At 46.1% G+C, this 16,395-nt stretch overlaps 1 protein-coding gene across 1 annotated transcript in view; it reads right to left on the bottom strand.

Annotated features, from left to right (window-relative positions):
* Window positions 1–16,395, bottom strand: part of MACF1 (microtubule actin crosslinking factor 1) — a 364,404-nt gene that overhangs the window by 152,928 nt on the left and 195,081 nt on the right. The window contains 12 exon segments of the mRNA XM_048501619.1: window positions 760–895; window positions 1,997–2,085; window positions 2,323–2,475; window positions 4,057–4,155; window positions 5,723–5,830; window positions 7,022–7,105; window positions 9,301–9,463; window positions 10,883–11,076; window positions 11,925–12,063; window positions 13,244–13,422; window positions 13,545–13,714; window positions 15,220–15,403. Coding sequence (XP_048357576.1) covers window positions 760–895; window positions 1,997–2,085; window positions 2,323–2,475; window positions 4,057–4,155; window positions 5,723–5,830; window positions 7,022–7,105; window positions 9,301–9,463; window positions 10,883–11,076; window positions 11,925–12,063; window positions 13,244–13,422; window positions 13,545–13,714; window positions 15,220–15,403 — 1,698 coding nt within the window.

Here is a 16,395-nt window from a genome sequence, read left to right as displayed (position 1 = left end):
AAAACTAATGATTAAAACTTAAAACTGTGCTGGAAGGAAGGAAGGAAGGAAGGAAGGAAGGAAGGAAGGAAGGAAGGAAGGAAGGAAGGAAGGAAGGAAGGAAGGAAGGAAGGAAGGAAGGAAGGAAGGAAGGAAGGAAGGAAGGAAGGAAGGAAGGAAGGAAGGAAGGAAGGAAGGAAGGAAGGAAGGAAGGAAGGAAGGAAGGAAGGAAGGAAGGAAGGAAGGAAAGGCACAACCTTGAAGTTCTGCAGTCTCAGATTATCAATGGGAAGCATACTCTATTTCAAACCACTGCAGAGGAAACCAGGTTGGGTGGCCAAAGTCCTTCTTTGAGAAGAATATTGCTTCCTTCCAGAACTAAGGAGCTAGAAGCTATTGATAAGAAGCAGATCCCATCAATGTACTACTTATGAGAGAAACTGCCCCCACCAAACTTCTCCTTGGCCTCAAACGTTGTTACCTTTGCAAGAGCCTTATGCAGGTGAGGAGTTTGGTACCTTTGCTTTGCCACCTTCAAGGCATCAACATGTTCATAACACATCCTCTCAGCTCAGCCTTGAGAAACCAACTTGTCAAAGGGATCTCCATTCAGAACACAAGAGCTGGAACTGAGTGGAATGGTGGTTACTTCCATGGACTTATCAAATACCATCTGGCTGTGGAAAAAGATGGCCTGTGCAGCAAGCACATTTCTTCTCTCGCAGCTGAGAGAAAAGTATCCCAGATAGGGAGATCCTGGCATGGAGAGAGGAGGGATACCTTATGTGCTGTCTCCTGGGCCATGTGGCTGTGAAGTTGCTGGAGCTGTTCTGTGGAGTCATTGCACAGCTGGTCATATGTCTCCTTCAGGGCACTCAACTGAGTCACAATCTGCTCCTTCTCCTGGCCAGATAGCCTGTGGAAAGAGATGAAGCACATGTCTTGATATAGGCTGAAAGATTGGTAGCCACAGAGAACCTGAACTGTAACAATATTTGCACATTCCAGCTCCATTGTTATATGTTTCATTATAAAAGTTTAGCTTTCCCAGGCTGTGGGATATGGACCAGTGATGGTTAGGAGTCACAGGATACTGTAGAGAGGAGTGGTCACATTGGTTCCCACCAGATTTAAACTAGGGCCCTTTGGGTCTAGAACCTGAAACCTTTGCCAGCCAGTGTCTCAAAACTGTTGGCTAGCAGACATTGTTATATTGCATTGTGGTTCCAGTTCATTTATTTACTGATGCTGTTTGTGCCTCTACTCTTTGATGGTTGATACAGTTTTGTTTTTGAGGTTGATATAGTGTACAACAACTTATTGGATGTGTTTTTCCCCCTGTGGGTATTGACCTTATTGGATAGCCCAAGTTAGCCTGATCATGACAGATCTTGACTACTAAGCAGAGTTAGCTCTGGTTAATACTTGGATGGGAGACCACCAAGGAAGTCCGGGGTTGTGTCCAGAGGCAGCCAGTGGCAAACTCTCTCTGAGCATCTCTTCCCTTGAAAACCCTACAGGGTCACCATAAGTCAGCGGCAACTTGTTGGCAAACAACCCCCACCAAAACTATTAAAGATTCCACTTGTTGAACCTCGGACTTCATAAATACAAGGCATGTCCTGTACTACTTAGCCACCAATCCTCCCTTCCCACTGACTGGCTGCATGACAGCCATCCCTACCCCTCTAGGGTTAGGGTCAAACATCTTCTCAGTAACAAGATGAATTCCCCTGAACTCAACAGGATCCATCTTCCCTTTTCAGACACTTGTCTGAATCTTAGCTCTTCAGTTTCCAAGGTTTCTTTTCTCAGGAAAACCACTATTAGCCAACAAAGCATGAAGTAGTCTGGCGCTGAAGAGAAGTGTGGTGTGTTAAAAAACAAGGACTAGAAGCTTGAACTCCTTGCCCTGCCCCACCCCGCCCTGCTGCCCCCACACCTTGTGGCAGGGAAATTTGTAGCAAGCCACACAATTGCATTCTTCCCAGTCTATGTGACCACCTCCCAAACTCACTTGTGGCCATGCTTTGCAAGGAAGATCTGGGTGGTTTTGACAGCTTCCGAGACTTGCTCCTTCTTTGAGCCTAGTTCTTCACTTAGAACCTGTTAAGGAACAGAAAGAGAGCCAACCAGTGAGAAAGGCAAGAACAGAAATACACCGCTGAGGATCAAGAGTGCTGGAAGGACCTCAAGGGAGGCAGACATCCACACATCTGGAAAGCAACCCAGCTCCTAATGAAATATGCTCCACAATAAATCTCACGAGTTTATCTCGTGAAGCCAAAAGGCAAGGAAGCCAAAAGTATACACAGAAGTGCCCCCTGCCCTTCAAATACATACCTGCTGCTCAACAATGGACTTCTCAATATCTCCCAATTCTTTGCTGTTGGGAGTGATGCTTTTGAACTGTGCACAGTGCTTGAAACCTGCGACCCATCCCAGGAGTTCTTTCACTTTATCCACATGCTCCTGCTTTTCCACCTCTACCACTTTCTGGAAGGGGAGGGAGGAGGGGAGAAAATGAAAAATACATGGAATATATCTATATAAATATCCGCATTAGTTTTTTCAACCACACAGCAAAATGCTTCTTTTACATGTAGCAAGCTGAAAGTACTCTTTTTGGAAAATTACTACAAGACTCACAGACTCCCCTGTGTATTAGTGTACTCAGTAGGGTAGGGACCATAGCCCAGTGCCAGAGCATCTGCTCATCATGCAGAAGGTCCCAAGATCAAACCCCACTATCTCCAGTTAAAGGATCTGGCAGTAGGTGATGTGAGACCCTAAAACCCTGATGAGAAATGCTGCCTAAAACCTTGGAGAACTGTCTGTTTATAACCTGTCCTTCCAGGACAAGTCATGCTTAAGCGGCTTACCTCATAACCACAATTAAAACATATTTCATAAATTAAAAGCCTACAATATCCCACGGCACCCTGAAATATCAATTTGGGGACCTGTCACAGGGGGAAAATGTAATTCCGTTTAGGGAATAAAAATAACTTCTAAGATGGTAAAAGGAAAGGAGGGAACAAAGGAGGAATGGGAGGGGGAAGGAGGCCAGCTAGATGGGACACTGTTGCTGCCCTCAACCATAGGTCTGGGGGAACATCTCAGTTTTATAGGCCCTGCAGAATTGCAGTAAGTTCTGCAGGGCCCGAGTCTCATTTGGAAGAGTGTCCCACCAGGCTAGGGCCACAGCTGAGAAGACTCTGGTTATGGTCGAGGACAGCCAGATAGATTTCGATCCACAGACCACCAGCAAGTTGCTCCTGGATGAATGCAGAACTCTTGGGTGGGGGCGGGGTAATATTGGGAGAAGCGGCCCAACAGATACGAAGGCCTCTGAAGATTAAGGGCTTTGAAGATTAACCGCCAAACCATGAACCTGAGTCATTACTCCACCTGCACCCAGTATAGCTGGTGGAGCACTGGTTGGATAGGTGCTGGATATGTGCCCTCCCTGGAGTCCCATTCTGTCCCACTTAAAAGTTTCCAGAGCAGTCTCAAGAGTCACCCTGAACAGAGCGTGTTACAAGGGCCCAATCTGACAGTCTGAGTGGACAATACTGACTGAACCAAGAGTCTAGTTGCATATTAGGAAGCTTCATGTGTCACTTGCCCCCCTCTATGCCCACTGTCCTGAACCCACATAAGTTATGTGTACAGGTTTCCTGTATAGGGATGAGAGAGGATTTTCTTCCAGGCTAGGGGAAAGGGTATGTGAGCTCAGACTGAAGTAGGCCACAGAGGATACAGAGAATCCAAGAAGATGGAGAAGAAGGGGTTAGCACATGTAGGCTGCTAACACAGCAGCAGACCCTGGAAGATGAACAGGGTGAACAAGGAGAAGAGGGACAAGAGAGCTGAAGAGAAGACCTCAGAACACTTGTTGTGCCCTGTTCACAAGAACTGGAGTGCTTTGTAACACTCCTCAACACTGTGTTTCTAGCTCTTCCCATCTTGATGATCCACCACCACCACCTCCCAAAACTGCTTCTTGGTCCAACAGGCCACAACTGATTTACAAGACAGGCATCATAAAATCATTTTTAAAAATCACATCCTTACTTCTTCCTCTTCCAGGCGCCGTAGAGCATCACTGATATACTTTACGTGCTGTGTTGTCAAGGTGACCAGGGCTGTATAGCGTGTCCGTAAATCCATAAACTAGGAGGAAGGTGGGGAGAAGAAAGCACCACAAGGAAAGGGGCCTGTTAATGGTGGCAATGGATGCTCCCACACACACACACACACACAAACACATTTTACTCTTAAACACAAAACTTCTCATTTGCCTCTCCCTGCCCAGATTGATAGGTATTTAGACAGGTTAACAACTTTGGGACATGCAAATGGGTGAAAAGCCTACAAGGGTTAAAAAAAAAGAGCAAAGAAGGCAGAAGGACTGAAGGAGGAAATGTCTGGCAAAAGAGTCCAAGTCAGACTCTGAACTCTCAAGAAACAAGGGCTCCTTCTCTGTCCTCCCCAGGGAAGATGCGAACACATCCCAAGTTCCAAACAGCAAGTAAACACAGACATCCTGTGCTGTTTGTCTCAGAATGCAAAACCACATCTCTTTTTACAGATCTATAAAAGGAAATATGAGATTGCCTGGCCTTCTCCAGCCAGTTCTTCAAGTAGGAACAAAACACCACAGAGAAAAAGGAAAAGAAGGAGACCTGTTCCCTAGTGCATAGGACACAAAGAGGTGGGAAGAGAAAGGCAGACCATAACTAGACTACCAGCAACCAATCATCAGGGCTGTGACCTCTATTTGTTTGCAGCAGCAGACTAGCCAGGTCAAGATTTTGGCTGAGCCAGTCTTAAAAAGGCGGAGCTGCATGCAATAGGACTGCTCAGTCATCTTAAAACACTGTTTTGAAACTGGTCAGTGCTTGTTATGTGCAACGCAAAGGGTAGCGCCTCCTGACATACGTAGAAGCTTGATGGCATTTCCCACTTAGCTTACGATTCCTTTCAGCCACAGCTTCACCAGTGAGAAGGCCATTCTGACACACTGAATGCCACCAAAGGCACCCTCTGCACAAAGAAAGTCCAGAGAATGGTCTATGACACAGTTGAAGAAATCAAGCGGGTCTGCCCATGACTTGGATGACGACCATCTAGAATTCTATGCAAACTGCTCTGAGCTCCTCCAGGGAACAGTGGGAGATTTGTAACCAAAAACCCATGTCATTTAAATACCACAACTTTATAATTAGACTTTCCATCAGGGAGCAAAACAAATAACCAACTAGGAAAGCGAAGAGATCACCTCGGAGTTCTCTACAGTGCAAACTTCTTCCAGAAACTCAAAAGTAACTTCCTCAACAGTCCTAAATTCCACATGGAGCAAAGAGGTCCTTCAATCTCTCTCTCTCTGTGTCTCTTTTCCTTGGGCTCACCCAAAAGATCCACACACACAGTGAACTGCATGGTGCTCTAGATTTACCTTGCAGGCAGCAGAGCTGGGTTGACCCCTGTAGGGATTTGAACCAGCAGTTCCAAGAAGTCTACGTATTTCAAACCCCTGATGCTTAGAGCTTAGAGCCTCTGTGGCTGATGGAAAAGACAGCGAGGGAGGAAACTTTTACACATGTGTTTAGGAGTAAGCAAGAGTGCATGTTTCAAGAGAGGCAGCTTGTCTGTCTAAGGAACTAAATCACTCCCCTTGCCTCCCCCACCCCATTCAGTTCCATATGCCAAAAACGGAAAGGGCTGGCAGGGGCCTCACCTCCTGTGTGATGGCATCTGAGGAAGAAAGGACGCGCCGGCGCTTTACAGGAGACTTCTGCTGCGACTCCACAAAAGCACAATACGTCATAAGCTGAAGTTCATAGTCCTGGGAATACAGAGGTGACAAAAATATTAGTTCTACAGGGTGGGAACTGGAAATTTCATGCTTCAGTAACTTCTCATGAGGGGAAAAAATGAAATAAAATAAACATATGCCATTAAGCTATCAATGAACATGTCTGTAGATTAAAAAATTCCAATTTTGAGCAGTTCTACCCTCCCAAGAAGGATTTGGCACACGTGGTCTGCCTGCAAACAGCTTCCATCTTAACCCTTTTTGTGTCAGACATTTACCTGACCCTAACCAACACTGTTTATAAGGCAGCAATGTGAGACATAGCCACAACATGGTAGCAGGGACACTGGTCCTGGATCTGATCTTTTAATATTCTTTTAGACATAATAATGGGAGATACTGGAACTAGATTTGTGAATTGGGAATAAAAACAAATCACCATGAAGTTTCCACAATCTTGAAGCTTTCACAAGGTGTAAATTAACTGTTATCTGACAACAATTCAGAAGTCATTTACCACAGAATTTCTCATCTAGCTCCCATTAAAACCTTCATCCACAACTAAGACTGGAAAAATACTCATAATAACTTTCCCTTCATTTCTAACGCCACTCTTTAAATATTTTTGTCACATTTTATACTGAATATGGGCCACCCAGCTTCATTTTCTCAGTGTCTAATTACCTCTCATCACCTTTATTCAGGTATCTTGCAGCATACCTACTGCTTCCCTTTGCAAGCCAAATAGCATTTTCCCCCTTTTATTGGGAGAATTCAACCCTTTAACATTCAATTAGCACACTTTCACACAGTCCGTTATTGCAATGGCTGACAGGACAAAATGGTCACAAGTAAAAAAGAACAGCTCTGTTTATTCTGAAATGGCCTCCTTTTGAGCAACGTCCAGATGCAAATCACTGAAGTTCAATCTCGGTTGACTATTCTCCATAAGCTTTTTTGCTCTCCACACAGTTCAACATTTTTCTTCCTTTACCTTTAACCAGTTTCAGCATCTCTTACAGCATAGCTGTCTTTGCCCAGAGAGACTGGATTGTTTTGGAGCTAACTACAGATATCAACCCTTTTCTCCAAACTGCCTTGTTCTATCTCCCCTCTCTAGATTTTTACTGTGCCAGATATTCTACAGCAGAGATGTTCCGCTGCTATTGTGCCAGATATTCTACACCAGAGATGTTACACTGCTACATTGTGTTACTGTACCTTGACAGCAGCTGAATATTGCTGAGAGAGTCTCTGACACTGATCCAGCTTGGTTTGATTTCCCTCTATTTCAGCAAACAGGGCCTTAAATTCAAAATAAAAAGACTGTCAAAACCAGCATTCCAGAACATTCCAGACCTTTTGGTCATTGGTCTCCTCATCCATTCTTCCCTTCCCCCACATAACAGTGTCCATATAAATATTTCATTCATGTTGCCAACAAGAATATTTATTATAATCCTCGCTCTTCCCAGAGAAAGAGAAATCTTTCCTTCTAATCACTGTTGGCTTTAAGAACACAAGAGCAGCCCTGCTGAGCACAACCACAAAGGCCATCTAGGGGCAGAATCATATTTTCAAGAGAAGGGAATCCCTACATGCAAGGCATGAAGGCAACACTCTCCCACAGTCTCAGTCCCCAGCATTTAGAACTCAAAAGTAATTCTCCACTGGCAGTTTCCATTTCGTCACCGTGGCCAACAGCTATCAATCTGTTGGATCTGAATTTGTCCAAACTGTTTCCAAAAGCTACTGAATCTGGTGGCACCTCATGTTAATTATGCAGTATCTGAAGAGTTAGTATTGTCTGTCTGCCCTCAGTTTAGTTACACTTTCACGTTCCCTTTAGCTGTCTCTTTTCTCTAAACCCAAATGCCCAAAACAGATTGCCTGGTGAGGAAGGTGCTCCAACTTGCTAATAATTTTTGTTGCACTTCTTGGAATTTTTCAACTTAGCAACCTCTCTTTTAAAAAATAAATAAATAAAGCATCAAGAATGGTAGATGGTATTTCAAGTATGGCTGTGCCATAACAATTGTGTACCACCAAGTCACAACCAACTAATGGTGACCCCAGGATCATGGGGGTTTTGAGGCATGAGCATACCACCCTCGTTTTTCTTTGGTGGTCTCCAATCCAAGTACTGACTATGGCTGACCCCCACTTAGCTTCCACGTTCTGATGAGATCAGGGTAGTCAGGGTTATTCACCCTGCACCATCCATTTCTATAAAGTCATCCAAACATGTTTCTCTGGTGTGCCCAAGCTTCTTGGGTCTCGCCCAAACATGCTGTGGCGTTCCCCCTTTCCCTCCTGCGGTCCGGGCTGACAAACCGTCCCGCCGTCCCTAACCGAGGTGATGTGCTCCTCGTCAATGGCCCCGGACTTTGGGGCTCGCACTGTCAGTTGTCGAAACCACAGGGTGGCCGCCAAGGGAGGGGGGGGAGAGCCCTCCTCCCCCTGCCTGAGGCGTGCTCTGCACGCGGCTGGGGTCTGCCGCCCCTCGGGTGAGGGGGCGTCTGTCCCCTTGACCAACCTCCCTTTCCTCCCCCGTGCCCTTTCGCTCCGCGGTGTCTCCTCCGCTCTCTCTCCCTCTTCTCTCCCACGCTCCTCTGTTCTCTCGTCTCCCGCCTTCTTCCTCTTCCCCGCTCCCTCTCTCCGTTCTCCTGTCCACCTCTCTGCTCTCCTTCTCTCTCTCTCTCTGCTTTTCCCACGCTCGCGTTTTCCACTCCCAGCCTTCGCAACTCCCTCCCTCGACCCGTTGCGACCAGCCTCGCCCTTCCGTTGGCTCGGCCCTTATCTAGCCTTCCCCCGTTCTCGGGGGTGTTCCCGGCCTTGTTCCCGGCCCGGCCGTCTGTCCTCGATGGCTTCCCCGGCCGCAGCTGCGTCGCGTCCCTGCCAGCCGCTGCCGGCCCGACGAGCCGCAGCTGCGCTGCTCCGTGGCGATCTTCTCCCGACCGGGTTCGCAACCTGCGGCCCGGCGCTACGCTGGTTTGTTCGTCCGGTTGCCAGCCGCTGCCGGGTCCTGCCGCCGGCCCGTCGTCAGCCCCGCCTCCCAGCTGGGCGAGTCCGGGGCGAGCCATCGCGGTGACCCCCGGACACATGCCAATAACAATTAAGGAAAACTGAGTAATAAAAAACTAAGTTTCTGCCCCTTTCTAAGCCCAATACTTTTGCATCTCAGAAATGTGGTCAACTGGATGTTCTGCAAAGCATTCAGCGACTATTTGCCCATCAAATTTGGGGAGCCTTCAGCACAAAGTTTTTCGCGCAGGAATGACTTCGGCAAATGTCGTCCTCCCATGAACGTTCCATGAATTAAAAAGCCTAACCCATAGGTGTCAAACTCGCGGCCCTCCAGATGTTATGGACTACAGTTCCTATCATTCCCTGCCAACTGGCAGGGGATGATGGGAACTGCTGTCCATAACATCTGGAGGGCCGCGAGTTTGACCCAGTGCTATGTCCCCTTCCTTGACATTTCCCTACATCAAGCCTACCATTTGTTGGCTCAGCTGCTCAGAGAGGACCCTGCTGTCTTCTGCTTGTCCAGGTTTCATCCGCTCCTGCTGGGCTGTGGTCTCCTCGATCCACTGGATGAGTGCCCCATGACAGCTCCGGTAAGTACTTAGCACTTCCTCAATGCTCTCCAGTTCGGATTGGCTGTCAAAAGATTTAAGTGTATTTAAAAAGTGGACAGAGGAGTGGGGTAGACCAGCTGTGAATTTTAAGTTCTTTCATGAGAGCAATAAGCTTGGATTGAGTCTATCAACACAAGCTAGGAATGGTGGAATTCTGGGATATCTGGCACTAAGATCATAATTCCGTGTCAGAGAAACTAGTCTGGATTCGCAATTTATTTTTCACAGGGGCTTCATCCTGAGCAAAAGGTGAAGGCCCAACAGTCTTAGCTTCAGTCCCTGACTCCTTCAAAAGCCAAGGTGAACAAAGGGTTCTTTAACCCACCTCCCGCAGTATAAGCAGCAATAGAAGATTTGGCAGCTGCTCACTTACCTGCACAAGTTTTTCCAACGCTTCCATTGATGCTTATGCTGGGGAAGAAGTGGGTTAAAGAGCCCTTTGCACATCCAGGAGAAGTCAGTCAAGGGGTAACCATAATGAGATGCTTAAGACTGGGGAAGGGAAGAGAAGTTTCCAGGGGCTGGACTGAGATCCCAGGCAGACTCTTCTCTCGAGGAAGGTTTGTACTTTAAAAAAAATTATTGCTGTCAAGTTGCAGCTGACTTATGGTAATACCACCACCACAGCACAGCTGTCAAGCAAGAGAGGTTCAGAGGTGCTTTGCTATCGCCTGCTTCTGGGTAGCAATCCTAGACTTCCTTGGTGGTCTCCAAGGATTAACCAGGGCGGCCCATACTTAGTTGCCGAGTTCGTATAAGATTGGGCTATTGAGGTCATGTCACTAGCAAGGCTTGCAATTACATATTGCTTTAGGAGCTTGCAAACGGCAAAGATACCTGGTAATGAACACAAGAGGAACGATGACAAGGGTCATCAAGGAACAGCATCGACCACAAAGATTTCCTGCATCTTCTCTTAGCTCATCAATTGCTTTCTCAATGCATCAATATTTTATTAGTTTAATAGTGCTGATTAGTGCAGGATTTTAAAAAATAAACTATCGCTTGTTGTAACATTCCATGTACACACTCTTCCTCATGTTCCTTCTTTCTTTCTGTTTCTTGCTAGGAGCAATTTTTTTTCCTAATGAGTCCAGGGAAAAGACAGCGTAAAAGACCTTGGAGTCTCCTTCTGGCCTAGAATTGGCTGAACAGCCCCATGTCAGAAGTGACAGCCTCTGTAACTGAATGCATGGGATTTATAGGAGAGCCCTTTTTCTTCTCGGCAAGGGCACAAAACAAAGAGAGAATGGGAGCAGACAGCTGCTACTGCTGCCCGGAAAGGCAGCAGATTCCAGTACTCCCCTTCCCAGGTTTTAGATGGGCAAAACTGATCATGAACACAGGGAGGATGCCACCCATGGAAGCCAGGTGCAATTGCCCCCTCCCAAACTTCTAGCTTGACACAAGAAAGCAGCTACCAGGAAATGGCAACCTTTACCGAGTCTCAAGCTGCATGCTGGCCCTCTGCCAGCGATCCCAAAGCTGTGCGCTTTTCTCCTGGTAGCGCTCCACGTCAGGGCTGCGTTCCTGCTTTAGAGAGAACAGCTGATCGGCCACCACTTTTGCTCTCGACAAGTCATCTTCCAATGTTGCAAAGACCGTGTTCTTCTCATTCATTTCTCTGACCCATTGCTTTAATATATAAAAAAATAAAAACACAAAAAATAACGTCACCCGAAAGTTAAAAACTGGAACTATGACTTTCCTTTAGTTGTCTGTTTAGCTGTGATGCTACAAAACATTTACAAACATTCCAACTGCTGAGGTGAAAGGATTGGTGATGGAATGTTGACACAGCAATGCTCCTATGAGGGAAGCAAAGGGTCTCTTGGGCTTTGAACAGCTCCCACAAAGCTAGAAAAAGGTACAGTTGTTTACTATTTGCAGGAAGTAGGTGTGTGTAGAGAACTGGGAGCTCATGAAGGGGGAAAGAGGTGCTGAATAGGGATTTCAAATAACTACCCATCCAAAGCTCTGCCCGAAAGTCTCAAGTGTCTTCATTAGGTCATAATATGTTAAAGAAAAATCTGCAATGGTTCATGGATGGACATCTTTCACTAATTAAAAAAAACACTATTTTTAAACAGACTTTTTGGGTCAAGGAAGAATATTATTCTATCTATATTATATTATATCTATTGATACAAAATGCTCTTTACCCTTTGAGCTGGCAGAGGCAAGAGATATTTGAAGAAGCTGGCAATGCGAGGCTTCTCTCGCTTACTGGCTCGGAGCGCACCACCCCACGTGCCCCCGCTGCAGAAGCAAGCCAACCTGGCTGCCAAAGAAGCTGGCACCAGGCATGAAAAAGCAAGGAGAAACAAAGTCTGCCGGATCTAGCTGAATCTGCTGCTGTTTGCTTGGCAGCAAGAAGCAGCAGCTACCAAGGGCAGAGAAGGATCCAGTGGGTTGTCAGAACCTTGCAAGCCAGCTCTACCGTACAAGTAAGCTTGAAGTGATTCTGCTTCCAGGCCCCCCACCTGTAAGGCAGCTTGGTGAGACCGAATAGCATCCAGATCTGCAGGAACAGCCTCTTCTTGACTCAATTTAACCTCGTACCCTTTGACCAGGGACTCAGCTCCTTGTGTGTTCCGAATGATGACATCCACAGTTTTCAGCCTATCAGATGGAAAGGGAAATAACCATTGCTGAAGCTACAGCAGATGTTCTCCACCTGGAAAAGTTTGTCATTCCGGGCAGATCAAACTGCAAAACACCCTGGCAGAAATGTCGAAGTCCCACACCCATTCGCCAAAAACTAAGCATTTCTGACAGCAAGGCCTTTTCTTTAATCATAATGCTCTGAGCAGAAATATACAACAGAGAATTTCGATTCAGTAAATAAAAAACTGTCCCTCTGATAATTAAAGGAAACAGCTGCACAAAACACGTCAATACTCATTAGTGTTATTCTGCTAGTGCGCTATCTTTCATGGAAGCTGCTGAGACAAGGCACAAATTGGGGGTGGAATGGTTGGTAACTTGACCTAAATGCACTGTCACTGAACAGAGAGAAAGAAAATAAGATTCCTTTTAACTAAAGGTGAGTGCCCTTTATATGCCCATGTCTTGCAAAGCGGAGAAGATCATCATAATCAAAGATATTTCCAAGGCAGATACAGCTCCAGGGCACTCAACAGTTCTCTCTCTCTCCCCCCAAACCCACAACATAAACCTCCTTAATTTGAACTCAGCTGGATCCAGAGGCCTGCCAGAATGCAGCAGAAGCTGCTGCAAGCTCCAGCAAACACACACTCTGCAGCCATGGGGACTTTTTCTTGGAATTCTATGGAACTCGCTGCATATTTTGCAAATGTAAAATCTCACAACTGTCCATCCCCAAGACTTTTCAGGCCCTCCTCATTCCATTCTGATCATCCTTCCCTCCTCATGATGTCCAATCCTTCTCTTTCATCTCGTATTGCATTATTTCCCCAAGGAGTTGAAGCTACGACCAAAACCATCTTTTCCCCTCTTCATCCTCACAACTATTTTGCAAACTACTGACATCAGACTACTGACAATCTGGCCCAGGATCATCTAGCAGCATCATGACTGAGTGGGGTTTTAACTTGGGCTTTCTCAGACCTTGGCTTGCCAACTTCCAGGCAGGGCATGGACATCCCCTGCAATTACAATTGATCTCCAGAAAACAGAGATCAATTCGCCTGAAGAAAATGGTTGCTTTACCCAGGCTTCATCCCCCAAATCTCCAGGAATTTCCCAACCTGGATCTGGCAACCCTCTCAACACCACCCTACACAGGTCCCTCTCTTGATCTGAGAGCAAAAGAACCCACTTGTCCAGGTAGACGGATGAAAGCCCATAGATGTGATCCATCTTCTCTACCAGCAGGTTAAGCTCGGAGCGAAGGTGTGGGGCGCTGGACCCTGTTGGAGATTTATGCAGGAAAATGCTGCATCTCTCAGAAAGCTGTTCCACGTCATCCTTCAAATGATTCAAATCCTCCTTCAATCGCTGTGGGGAGAAAGCAAAAGCAAACAAGAGTCTTGCGGTACCTTATAAGACCGACAATATTTTGTTGCAGCAAAAGCTGCTGGGAACCAGAATCCCACGACTTCAGACGGAGAAATACTCACTTGCTGCTCAGCGATCCGGAAAGTGTTCTCCTGCAAAGCATCCCCATCCGTCCTGGTGCTGCTCGGCGTCCGGATGGTCCCAACCAGCCGCTGCTCACATTCATCCAGGTGAATGCGGATGTTCTTCAGTTCAGACAGGTACGTTCGAGCAGTGGTCTCATCTTTGTCCTCTGTTTCCAATAAAAGCAGACAAAAAAAGTGGAATCTAGGCCCACAGAGGTATGACATACTGACCTGTTTTGCTAGCTGAGGAGCAGAGTTTGAGCTTCAACTGTGATACTTTGAGCTGATGTGAGCACATGCAGCTGCCCTGTACTGAATCAGACCCTCAGTCTGTCAAGGTCTCTCTTCCCCCATAATCCAACTCTTCCCTCGCAACCCTTGCTTCCCCTTCCTTTTCTTTCCTTTTGTGTGATGTTGGTGACCACACCCTATAGAATTGTTATACTGACTCTTGGAAATTGGATGGATTGGTTAGGTCAGGAGAATGTTTTTCGATTTTTAATTATATTGTTTATATGTATTTTAGAAGAAGAAGAGGAGTTTGGATTTATACCCCACCTTTCTCTCCTGTAAGGAGACTCAAGGTGGCTTATCCTTCCTCTCCTTTCCCTTCCTCTCCCCACAACAGACACCTTGTGAGGTAGGTGGGGCTGAGAGAGTTCCCAAGAACTGTGACTAGCCCAAGGTCACCCAGCAGGAATGCAGGAGTGCGGAAACACATCTGGTTCACCAGATAAGCCTCTGCCACTCACGTATAGGAGTGGGCAATCACGTATAGGAGTGGGAAATCAAACCCGGTTCTCCAGATTAGAATCCACCTACTCTTAACCACTACACCACACTGGCTGTTTTGATATTAGCCACCTCGAGCCTAGGAAGGGAGAGATGGCCTATGAAATCTAAGAACATGACTTGAATTGAAAAGGTCAGTAGGAAAGAGGGTCTGAGCCCTGAAACTTGTCATGTTTATGTTTTGTTGAACAGGACTTAACTGATGAGTAACACAGTTACTCTACAACATTAGTGGCTGTAGAGTAACACAGTTACTGTACAGCATTAGAGTAACACAGCTACTGCACAGCATTAGGGACTCAGCTCTGCCTGCTTCATAGTCCCAAATCCACAGGAAAAAGGGGAACTCTATCACCAAAGTCCACCCCCATCAACATGTCCAGAACAACCACTGGAGCAAAGAACAAGCAGCTTTATGACACAAAAAGCCACAATTTCAGAGGACTGGGGGGGGGGGGCACACAGCGCAGTGGCAGCTTCTCTTCCCTGTCCCCTTTGGGAAACAGCAACCACACTAAGGCCTCTCCTTCTCCTTGACAACATAGGCAGACACAAGTCCTCTTGCCTCTAAACAGCAGAGGACAAATCAGACTAGAGCCAGGTTGGCTGATCTGGGCTCCATTGTTAGAAAGAATGTATGTTCATGTGTACCTGAAAAATTACATACCAAACCCAATGCAGGGAATAAACCCATGCTCACTTTTAAAACACAAATGTTCTTCCTACAGCAAATCTTTTATCGTATCTCCATTAAAATATCAAAAGCACCGCTAGGGATTGGCTCGGACTGAAGTAGGGACCAGATGTGGCCCATCCTGACCCAAAGAGGAGCTCTCTCCTGGGGCCACTTCTCATCATACTCCAGCTCTGAGAGGCTCACCGTTTTCCATCGACTGGAGAAGCTGCTGGAAACGCTCTTTGCACGCCTCTACCTCCTCCTCCAGGCGCAGCCGGTCGGTCACAGAGAAGAGTTCTGAATCCCGACTGTCCTCCAGGAAGTCTGTGTAGTGCACCTGCAGATTCCTCATGGACTGGTGGCACTCTACCAAGGGCAAGACCCTGAGCTGGAGGAGGAGGAGACACAAAGGCCTTGATCAATCTGAAGCCATGCACAGATGCAGCAGTTTCAGAGACGCACACTTGCACAACTGCACCAGCAGCAAAGATGGTGCAGAATTGGCGTGGGGTCCCCCCCCGTCTCATTATATATATATTTTTAATAAAAAAATTTATTGTATCATTTTAGTTTTGCAGTTTATAATAATTTCTTCTTCATACATTTTCAAACAATACATTTCCCCCCTTTTCTCCCTCCCCCCGTTTCATCTTCTTCATAGTTTTGTCACACAAACAGCAGTAAGTTCATTCTCTGTAGCCTCTTCTCCCATATTTCTTCACTGACTCGAGCTTCTTTGGTGAAGATAAATTCTGACTGTGTTTCGTGGAGATAAAGGTTTTTTGAAAAGATTTATAAGCATTCAAGAGACCTTTTTGTAAAGGTGAATGATTGTTGGAGGCTTAGGGAGAAGCTACACTAAAAATTTATAATTGTTCAGCTAAAGAAAGCTTCATACCTATCCTAAGACTGTTTCTTGCTGACCGTGGGAACAGAAGCAGCTATTATCTTGTTCCATTCTTTAAAAGTAAACAATCATTCTCTCCAGTCTTGCTGATAACTTTTATTTGTTCCGGTACATTACAGTTGCTTTTAGATTTTTAATACTTTTTGTGTACAATTGAAAAGCCTCATTTACTTTTATACGTTGCTGCCATCTACTGGAATGGAGATACCGGTATTTAAAAAGTTCAGCCAATCTCCCTGCAAATAAGCCCATCAGAACTTAATATGAAGCAAGATTTTAAGAGTTTAAAACAAGAATTCAACAATCAAAATCCAATATCAAAGGACAATCAAAGAATGACCTACAGAGTATAGGACAGGGTTTTGTCTTGAACCTGCTTATATTCAATGGAAATGTCAGAAGAATGCCCAAGACACAGGGACAACCATTCAGATCCGACTGGAATTTTTTTGCCAAGCAAACAGCCAGTAGAG

The sequence above is a fragment of the Sphaerodactylus townsendi genome, linkage group LG06, assembly GCF_021028975.2.
Source record: "Sphaerodactylus townsendi isolate TG3544 linkage group LG06, MPM_Stown_v2.3, whole genome shotgun sequence".
NCBI classification, from domain to species: domain Eukaryota; kingdom Metazoa; phylum Chordata; class Lepidosauria; order Squamata; family Sphaerodactylidae; genus Sphaerodactylus; species Sphaerodactylus townsendi.
Note: the sequence above shows the minus strand (reverse complement) of the source record. Positions and strands in the feature narration are given on the sequence as shown.